At 35.2% G+C, this 11,341-nt stretch overlaps 1 protein-coding gene across 1 annotated transcript; it reads left to right on the forward strand.

The window, feature by feature from the left end:
* Positions 1 to 5,450: 5,450 nt before the first annotated feature.
* LOC110138037 (olfactory receptor 52B4-like) lies at positions 5,451 to 6,395 on the forward strand. Its single transcript, XM_020894770.2, has one exon. The coding sequence runs from the start codon at positions 5,451 to 5,453 to the stop codon at positions 6,393 to 6,395; it is 945 nt and encodes a 314-aa protein (XP_020750429.2).
* The last annotated feature ends 4,946 nt before the right edge of the window (positions 6,396 to 11,341 follow it).

Genomic DNA, 11,341 nt, shown 5'->3' on the forward strand with positions numbered 1-11,341 from the left:
TTTTGGTGGTTTTAAATTCAATTTAAAGAAAGGTTCTAACTTCAATTTTCACTGCAAACTTCATGGATTTTAAAAATCTTAGGTACTAATTGAAAAAAAAAAGATTATAAATGCATTGAAATAAAAACGGGGGAGAAGAGGAAAATGACTGATCCAATACAGATTTTTCTGCCAGAATGTGGGGGAAATGTAAAGAGAAAATAATCAATATAAAGCACTTTTAGGAAGAGAATGATTTCTTCTAGTTTCTCCATACCTCCTTTTCTTTATGTTCATGAATAGCTTGTGAATAAGTGCCTTTGGTAAACAGGTGCTGTATGCTTTTTGAGCCAACTGTAAAATTATGATGAGGTGGCTGTGAGGATGGAAATAAATATCAAGGAGTTGAATATCAAGAGCTTGGCTATCCATTATGGTAGCCAAGAGGTTCTGGTGGCTCTTGAACACTTGTCTGAATTGAGGCGTATCATACGTATAAGTTGCACACTAAGATTTTGAAGACAGTTCAAAAAAATAATGTTAAATATCTTAATGTCTTTCACATTATAGATAGCAATGGTAATGGGCTTACCAAGTGGCTCAAGAGGTGAAGAATCTGCCTGCCATGCAGATGACCTGGGTTTGATCCCTCGGTCAGGAAGATCCCCTGGAGAAGGGAATGGCTACCCACTCTTAATATTCTTACCTGGAGAATCCTTGGACAGAGGAGCCTGGCTGGCTATACAGTCCATGGGGTCACAGCATCAGACATGTCTGAAGAGACTTAACACCCATGCACTCATTCACAGTAGTAAAATAGTTCAGTTATATGGTTAATTTTTTTTTAACTGCTGAACTATTTTCCAAAGTAATTATACCATCTAACATCTGTTTTATCATTGTAGAAGTTATTCTGCATCCTTGCTATAACTTGATTTTGTTTCCCTTTATGTGTTTTAATAGATGTATGTAGTGAGGTATCTCATTGTGACTTTAATTGTTGCTTATTTTCTCATTACTGAGTTTTGAGAGTTGTTTTTTGTACATTTTTGATATGTTTCTCATTATATATATGCTTTGCATATATCTTCTAATATTTGTCTTTCCTATTTATTTACTTTATTTATTAAGAGTCTTTCAAAGAGGATGAGTTCTTAATTTTAATAATGTCCAAATTAGCAAGTTTTTCTTTTATGGATCTTGATTTTGATGTTTTTATCTAAGAACTTTCTTAACAAAAGGTCACAAAGAATTTTTCTTTAGTTTTCTAGAAGCTTAGATTTTATACTAAGTTTGTGAACTGCTTTGAGATTTAAAAAAGAAAATAGTGCAAGGTATATGTCAAAATCCATGTCTTTGTATATAGATCCAATCATTCCAAGCACTATTTGAGGAAAAGACATCCTTTTCCATTGAATTGGCTCTGTGGCTTCGTCATGTCTCAATTGATCATATATATGTAAATCTTTTTCTGGATTCTGTCCTTTCCCATTTATCTACTTATCTATCTTGATATCAGTATTGTATGTATCAGTTATTGTGGTTTCAAAATATATCTTCAAATAAGTTAGTATTAAGATTTCTATCTTTTGTTCTTTTCCAGATTTGCTTTCACTCTTCTATATCTTTTGCAGTCACATGTGCTGTTGTGCCTTGATTGATCTCATTGTGATCTCTGTCCACATGGTCTTTTATTCATCTATTCTAAGCTTTCTGAATGGCTACTGGGTTCCAAGAAGGCAAGTGAAAGCTGCAAGGTCCATATGCCCTGGAATTCACACATCACTTCAAACTTATTCTGTTGATCAAAGCAATTCACAAGGCTATCTCTAATTCAGGGGGTTGGAGAGTAGGCTGCTGCTCATGTGTAGGGGAGTGGCACGTGTGTACAGCAGATGGAGCAATGATTGACAGCCATTTTTGTACATGGTCAACCACATTTGGTAAATTAGTTTGATAAATGTTCAAAAGCTTGACAATACACTCTGCTGGAAAGATTTATGAGAAAAAAGACACTCTTACTGGAGTAGGTTGCCATTTTCTTCTGCAGGGGCTCTTCCTGACTCAGATTGAACCCACATCTTCCTCATTGCAAGCAGATTCTTTTATCCCTAAGCCATTAAGGAAGCCCCTATACATTGCTAGTAACAGCCAAAAATGGTGCAATCACTATGAAGGAATTTTCAATATCTAGTAAAACTAGTATACAAATGTAGTTATTGTTTGACCAAGGTAATTGTGTTTCTGGTAATTAACCTTAAGATTTATTAATAGAATTACCCAACTAAAAAAGAAAGAAAAAATGAAAAGATTCTTTGATCATGATGCAACCATATCACAAGATTGCATGTTGCTGGGATCCCAAAGTGAAATGAGAGAATGAGACAAAATTCTGGAAGTAATTATTACTAAAATCTGGCAGATTAGGTAAAAATCGTAAATTTACATGTTCAAAACTCTCGAAAAACTTCAGAGTATAAAAACAAGAAATGCTACATCTAGATACATCACAATCAAATTAAAAATTAACATAAGTTGGAAACACTCAATGCAGTTAAACGAGGCAGGGAAACGAAATACAAATGTCCAAGTTAATAAAGACTCACGACTCTTCTATGAATTGTTAAGCATGCACTTTTATATTGCCTCAGGTAATAGTTAAACATAATTCATGACTCAAATTTGAAACATAAAAACTCAGGGTGAATATTTTATAACTTCAATGGAATCCTTTTCATGACTAGCAAAACTTGAAAAATTGGTGCTGTCAAATTGCAACTATTTATATTCCTGTTGAAAATAGATTTCATATTAATTAAAATGAGCCTGTAGCAAGGCTAGATTAGGTGGAAAAGACTTTCATATCAGAACAACCTGAGAAAAGCAAAAATGAGAAGTTGAAGAAAGAGTGGCAGATAGGCAATGGTTATAGAGATTTAGCCCACTTGGGAAGAGGGTGAAGCTGGTAGAGACAGCTCTGTCCCTGGAGTCCTGATGTGCTTCCCTCAAGGGCTCCACAAAGGAAGATAAACAGCCCTACTCCTGACCCATCACATAACAGATCTCCTGTCTGTCTGATTCTATAGTCTCAGCCGAAGGCTGGTGAGTGAATTCAACATCTGTTGAGTGAGTTGTTTTCCAGAATCAAGGAAGGACTGTGTGTGTTACTTGCTCTATCATGTCCAACTCTGAGACCCCATGGACTAGCTCACCAGGCTCCTCTGTTCATGGAATTCTTCAGGCAAGAATACTGGAGTGGGTTGCCATTCGCTTCAGGATGTCTTCCGACTCAGGGATTAAACACAGGTCTCCTGCACTGCAGCAGATTCTTTACCATTTGAGCCACAAGGGAAGATGCAGATAAGGACTTAGGCCAGTGTCACGTCCCAGACAGGCCAGCAGGGACAGGACTCTTGGAGACTATTGGTATATGTGGACAAAGAATGGCAGATCTGATTGGCGATAACAGATGTGGGGAATGGAATCTGGAAAGGGATGTTGAGAGCATGTAGGGGCTAGATGAAGGATACTGAAGTGTGGTAAATAATGAGAAGCAATTCAATAAATGACAAATATCCTAATAATTAGATGAGAGATGAGAAAACAAAACATATTTACTTAGACTATAGTCTCCTCTTGGAAAACTATGAAAGGAGTCCTGAAAATGGCAGGAGACTGTGATCACCTACCCTGTACCAGACATTTTAAGGGGCTTTGAGGAAACAGAGAATCTTGAAAGATGTGAGAACTAGGAGACAATTTTCCTCCCTAGAATGATAAATCAGAGGCACCAAGAGGAGGAGTTGGAGTGGAAGAAATAATGAGCATAAAACATACCTTAGCCACTGAGCTAGATATTTTAAGATATTCCTTAAATATTCTCAGAAACCCCAAGAAGAGGGTATTCATTGTTTGGCTCCATTTCTCTTCATTCTGTGAAAGGTGAATAGCCATGGCTGTCTTCTCAGAAGTATCATCTGGGTCCATTACACCTGGAACATTTTACAAAATTCATCTACTTACATATCCACCATGCTCTCAAATCATCTGTCCAAATAGGACTCAGGCACCTGGTATGATGCCTGAAATACAGTCACTGCTCAAAATGTACTTGTTGAATGATTAAGCTCATGAATGAAGTAAAGTGTTTAGTAGGAAATAATTGGTGAAATCATATGTTCATTTCTATCAACTGAAGAATCTTCCACATACCAACTACTGCAACCCCCTGCCCTCCAGCAATAAATTGTTTCTTTTTTTCAATGTCATTTATTTCTAAGTGTAGCCCTTTAAAGTGGGAACATCAGGGCTGCCGCATCTCTGCCATGGAAACCCTATGTAACCCCTTAAAACTTTCATGACTCCCTTCACAAGTAAGCAAACTGTAGGTAGTGAAGTCAAAAGATTTTAAATTCATTTCTATCAAATTGTTGATTGTGAAATTTAACAGGTGATTCATGTCTCTGAGTCTCACTTTTCTTATGTGTGGAACAGAGATAGCATCCACTTCCTAGAGTGGATATCTACTTCCTACATAAAGAATACATAACATGTAACCTGAATACTATAATCCCTGGTATAAAACAATACTTAATAAATATCAGTGATTTTTTGTGGCTTTATTATATTTAGATCCATTCTACTTCTGGAATATAAATAATCTTTTAGCACCAGACTCTTCAGTCAAGTACTAATAAACTTTCACAGACAAGCATTCTAAACTAGAGTAATTGTTGTACACGCCTTGCTTCAAGACAGCTAATGGCTACTCCCCACGTAAAAGATGGAATCTAAGTGTAAGCTGTGATCAAGGCCTTTAACAATCACAGATATCTGCCTGTACAATCCCCTATGAAAATCTTAAGTACCTGTTACTATGTGCTGTAAGTGTTCCAGGAGCTTCCTTTATTGCAGTGATCTATATATTTACCTTGTCTTGTGCTATTATATGTTTCACTTCTCATTCATAATTTATGATAAGCTCATCATTTCAAGGTCAAGCTCAAGTATCAATATGTTAACAGGTTTATCAGACATGAATACTAATTTCTTCCCTGTACTTAAATTTTCTTTTTGAAAGAGAAATACATATAATAGCATCTCTTTGTTTAGTTGGAGGTAAGTGTAGCTGGCTATCACTCAATGGAATGCAGACCATATCCTTTCACCTTTGCCTATTTCCTATGATTTGCATGTTCAAAAAAGATGGAGAGTATGAGATAAGCCAAAAGCTCCTGGTATATTTGTCACAAAGTGTGTTTGTATGGTGGTGGTGGTTTAGTTGCTAAGTCATGCCTGACTCTTGTGACTCCTTGGACTGTAGCCTGCCAGACTCCTCTGTCCATGGAATTCTCCAGGCAACAATACTGGAGGGTGTTTGTATGATTCCTCTTAATAAATACATTAAAGAATATATATTTTCCTTGATCTCTGTGAATAGGAAGTGCAGTCCCATGTCATCTGCTCCAGGTATGACTGCTTCTAACCACAGCAGTGTTAGCCACACAGTCTTCCACTTGCTGGGTATCCCTGGCCTTGAGGACCAGCACATGTGGATCTCCATCCCCTTCTTCATGTCCTATGTCATCGCCCTGCTTGGGAACAGCCTGCTCATCTTCATTATCTTCATGGAAAGGAGCCTCCATGAGCCCATGTACCTCTTCCTCTGCATGCTGGCTGGAGCAGACCTTGTCCTCTCCACATGCACAGTCCCTCAGGCCTTGGCCATTTTCTGGTTCAATGTGAGGGAGATTTCCCTGGATCGCTGCATCACTCAACTTTTCTTCATCCATTCCACCTTCATCTCTGAGTCGGGGATCTTGCTAGTGATGGCATTTGATCGCTACATTGCCATATGCTACCCTCTGAGATACGCCAGTATTCTTACACACACACTAATTGTCAAAATCGGTGTGATTGCTTTTCTGAGAAGTTATTGTACAATTTTGCCCATAATATTTCTCTTGAAAAGGTTGACTTTTTGCCAAAATAATGTCATTCCACACACCTATTGTGAACATATTGGCTTGGCCAAATATGCTTGTAATGACATTCGAGTGAACATCTGGTATGGGTTTGCTATCCTCATGTTAACAGTGGTCTTAGATGTCCTATTAATTTTTGTTTCTTATGTTCTGATTCTCCATGCTGTCTTCCACATCCCTTCCCAAGATGCTCGTCACAAGGCTCTCAACACGTGTGGTTCCCATGTCTGTGTCATCATTCTCTTTTATGGGCCTGGAATCTTCACAATCCTTACTCAGAGGTTTGGCCGCCACATTCTACCTCATATCCACATCTTGTTGGCTAATGTCTGCATGCTTGCTCCACCTATGATGAATCCCATCATTTATGGGATCAAGACCAAGCAAATCTGGGAGCAGGTAGCTCATGTGTTGTTTATAAGGCAGAAGTAACTTTAGCATAAGATGTGAGTTTTCAGAATCTCTAGCTATCTGTGAAGAAGTCTATGGAAGTGGTGGGAGGGATCAGCTGAAACACTAGGAAATAGCTCAGTGAGTCCTGAGAACAAGTTCACCAATGAGATGGCAGAATTTAGTCTTCTGTTGTCAAAACAACCTGGCAGAGTGAAGCCATGTTTGACTAAGTAAGCAACCTCCTTCAAAGACCCTGGAACAGGATGGATTGATTTTCAGAAGTCATCTATCCTTAATGGCACTATAGTATAATCTTCAGAATTAGATGAAGTGAGAGCAGTGCTCTAGCTCGGGATTTTGCTCAGCTACACCTGACTGAGTTTCTCCCGCTCTGAGACAAACCTCTTTTACATACAAACTTCTGTGCCTCAATGTCTTTCATTCTAGCTACATGACATTCTTAGAATCAGTGATTCCTGGATTTTACAGTTATTCCTATTATATCATAATTTATATCCTATCGACATGCATGTCTATAATAAGATGATGTAAATATAAATATGTGTGTTTCATATTTTGTAGAACAACTCTTGAGGAGACTGAGGAGATTGAGAATGATCTGAGAAAAATAGCATATTGTCCGTAGCTCTATTTTAATACTTATTTGACTAAAATCGATAGTTTTTGTAGAAAACATTAGAAAAAAGAAAAACATGAAATGAAACTCATGGACTCATAAACTTAACAGCCCTCAAGCAATTTTATCATTAAAATTTTTTTCTGTAGTTGTACATCTGTATTTATATACTTTATATCTATGTCTGTCTCCATCTATATCTAAATCTATATCTTAATCTGTATCTGTACTTTATTTCCTTCTGAATCTATTTTTAGCTTTATCTATCCTTTTGCTATAAGGAAATATTATGATACATGTATAGATGTATAGATTATGGATGATACTATATACATGGTCTATAACTTATCTTTTTTTCTGGCTGAATATTGCTGATATTGGGAAAAAAAGTCAACATAAAGCCTGACTTTTTGCCAAAATAATTTCATTCCACACTCCTATTGTGAACATATTAGCTTGGCCAAGTTTGGCTGTAATGACATTTGAGTGAACATCTGGTATGGGTTTTCAATCCTCATTTTAACAGTGGTCTTTGATGTCCTATTAATTTCCAATGTTTATAAATTTATAAACTCATTACTATCTTTATATAGTATTTCATTGCAAGGCTTTACAATAACTTATTTAACCAAGCATTCCCTTTTTAAATCCTTTTACCTGGTATTATGACTATATATTCACAAATTTAAGTCTCATTCAATTTGTTATTTAAATATACAGTCCAGGTGTGTTCTAAATAAATTAAGTATTGTCTTTTAAAATAAAATGCAAATGCTCAATGTAAGACAGTTGGGAAATAGCAAAAATATTTTTAAAAATTCCTAGTCAGGAGAAAACTAATGATAGCTTTTCTTTACATTATCCCACCTTACATTCTTTGTTCCATGGATATATAATTTCATACATTTTCAATATTATTGTCTATTTAGAGCTTTCCATTTTTAACTGTATATACAAGACTTCTCTGAATATAACTAAGCTTGCTCTGATCTTTCAATTTTTATTTTAAGAATAAAGTCTCAGAAATGCTGCTGTGGATTGATTGTATTTTTAATGAATCCTATAAAATTACTCTCAGAAAAGATTCATACTGTATCTTTCTGCACTAATAATGAGGCTGAGTATTTTCATTTTTAAGAACAAAAGAACAAAAATGATATTGTACTATAATTTTAATTTATTTTTCATTGCTATTGAGATTAAACCTCTATTGGAGAGTCATATTTCATCTTATGAAGTAATGATAGCTACCATTTGTTAATGACTTGTGTTACAGCTCCATGCTAAGCATTTTATGAACATTACCTCACATCGTCGTCATCTGGACCCCTTAAAACAGTATTACAGTGGAGGAAATGGAAATCTACTAGGGAAAAGGCAAAGGCAGGAGCAAACCTTTTTCTTTTGTCAAATTTGTTTTCTTGGCTATTAAATCTCTAAAATGGTTCTGATTGTTTCTGCTTTTTCCCATTGAAGTCTCGAAAACTCTATGTTGCCATTATTGCTCTTTATTATTTTTTACAAATAACATAATACTCTGTGTTTTCACTGTCACATTTTGAGTATTTGCTTATTTTCAGTTGTTAATATTTTTATAAACTTTTAAATATTAATAGCTATATGTAAGTCTTTTCTCTTGTGTCTTTTTTTATTGGTTATTCACAGAAAATTCTCCTTAAGCTTGAAAGCGTTGAGGCTTTGAGTATTATTCATATCTGTCTACTTTCACTTCCTCATCCTTAAATTAGGATTATTTAATCAACATTATGGAGTTCATATGATGATTAAATAGGCTAATGTATGTAAAGTGCTTAGAATGGTGTCAGGCATATAGTGTTATATGTATTTGATGTATAATAATAATTATTACATTTTTGTTTGTCTTAAGATATCTTTATTTCACATTCAGCAAATTTTTTAAAAAGTTTTTTATTCTGAAGTAATTATAGATTAATTACCATTGATAAATAATTGTGTAAGTTTTTATTTCTTTAGAGTAAATGCTCAAGCACACAATTCTGTGTTGTAGGATGTTTGTATTTATTTTTATAAGAAGACACCAGACTGTTTTCCTGAGTGGCTCCATTTTAATATATTCCCACCAGCAGTGCATGAGTGATTCAGATCTTCCGTTTCCTCACCAACATTTGGTGTTATCACTATTTTTTATTTCAGTTAGTTTGCTTTTCATTGTAGTTTTAGTTTGCATATTTCTAAATGTTAATGATGTACATTTTTCATGTCCTTGCTTGTCATCTGAATACTCCTCTTCAGTGAAATGTCATTTCATGTGTTTTGCCTTTTTTTTTTTGTTTTTTTTTTTTTTTTAATTTAGGGCTCTACCAGGTCTTAGCTATGGCACATGGGATATTTGATCTCCACTGCAGCATGTGGTATCTTTGCAGCATGAGAATTCTTAGTTGCAGCATGTGGGATCTAGTTCCCTGTCAAGGATTAAACCTGGACCCCCTGCCTTGGGAACATAGAGTCTTAGCCACTGGACCACCGGGGAAGTCTCATTGCCTGTTTTTTAACTGGATTCTTTTTTTCTTTTTAACTGTTAAGTTTAGGGAGTTTTTTAAAAAATATAATCTAAATAAAAGGCATTTGTCACATGTGTGGTTTGCAGATAGATTATCCCAGCCTGTAGCTTGTCTTTTCCTCTTAACAGAGACTTTTTCAGAGTAAATGTTTTTAATTTTTAAAACTTCTTAAAGTCTTTTAAGTTGATAAGTCTAATTTATTAACTTTTGCTTTTATGAGTTCGGCTTTTGGTGTCCCCTGAAAACTCTTTACCTACTTCTAGTTTCCATGGATTTTCTTTCTTACAAAATTTTTCTAAATGTTTTATGAATATTTATTTTATATTTAAGTCAGTGATCAACTTTGAATTAATTTTTGTATAAAGGATTAAATTTAGGTCAAGACTCATATTTATTTATTTTTTTCCTTTGGATGTTCATTGCTTCAGCACAATTTGTTAACAAAAGCAATTATTTCTCCACTGAATTCCATTTGTGCCTTTGTCCAAAATCAGCTGGGCATATTTCTGTAAGTCTGCTTTTGGTTTTTGTCATTTGTTCCATTGATCTATATGTCTATTGCCTTGCCAATGATGACTATCTTGTTAATGACTACTGGTTAATGTAGCCAAATATTAACCTTTAACATGAAGTATAGTGACTCCTCACACTTTAGTTTTTCTTTAGTTGTTTTAAATATTTTAAGTCTTTTTTTTCTTTCCTTATAAATTTTGGAATAAGTGTATCTATATCTACAAAAATTCTTGCTGAGATTTTGATAGAATTTTATTAAATATGTATATATCTATTCTGTAAAAATTGATATCCCATCTCCCTTATGTTGAGTCTTCAAATTCATAAGTCTGTTATGCCTCTCCATTTATATGCTTCCTTTTATTTTTATCAGCACTTCCTAATTTCCAGCATACATATTCTATCCATAATTTTCCAGCTTTATACCTAAGTACTTTTTTCTTTTGCTCTAAGTGTTATTTGGATGTAAAAAACAGCATGTGTGAGCATGAAACATAGGTCATAACTACTGATCTATTTATATAACTCTATAACTTGTTGTCTATTGATTTTATTCTAGTTTTCACTATCTAAATGGAAAAGGAATAATCACTTTCTTAAAAGTGGTCAAAGGATAGGTCCACCTATAATGGATACAGAAATTTTTACAAGAAAGTTGTTAAAATCTCAACAATTTGGGGGACTCTTCTTGCGTTGGATTTGTCCCTCGTCTCTAAGTATGAGTCAGAAGATGGGAAAGGGCAGAAGGGATAATTACACCTTGGAAAGCAGTTTCCAAAGGTGGCATTTTTTTCTTATGTAATGTGTTCTCCAAGAGTATAGGAGAACCCAGGATTTCCTCAATGGATACAGCACAAAAAATTAGCCTAGGGACTTCTCTTGTGATGCAGTGGATAAGAATCCGCCTGCCGATGCAGGGGACACAGTTTCGATCCCCGGTCCAGTAAGGTTCCACATACTGCAGAGCAACTAAGCCCATGTGCCGCAACTATTGAGTTCATGCTCTAGAGCCCACGAGTCACAACTACTGAGTCGGCATACTATAACTACTGAAGCCCATGCGCCTAGAGCCAGGGCTCTGCAAAAAGAGCTACCACAGATGCCTGTGCACTAAAATGAAGAGTAGCCCCCACTCACTGCAACTAGAGGAAGCCCATGCACAGCAACCAAGATCCAGTGTAACCAAAAATAAATAAATAAAATTTTTAAAAGGGATTTTTTTTTTAAGTAAAAAAAAAAAAATTAGTCCTTTAGTTGTATTTCCTCAATAAAGCTAAATAAATAAATAAATA

Source organism: Odocoileus virginianus, unplaced genomic scaffold, assembly GCF_023699985.2.
Source record: "Odocoileus virginianus isolate 20LAN1187 ecotype Illinois unplaced genomic scaffold, Ovbor_1.2 Unplaced_Contig_20, whole genome shotgun sequence".
Classification (NCBI taxonomy): domain Eukaryota; kingdom Metazoa; phylum Chordata; class Mammalia; order Artiodactyla; family Cervidae; genus Odocoileus; species Odocoileus virginianus.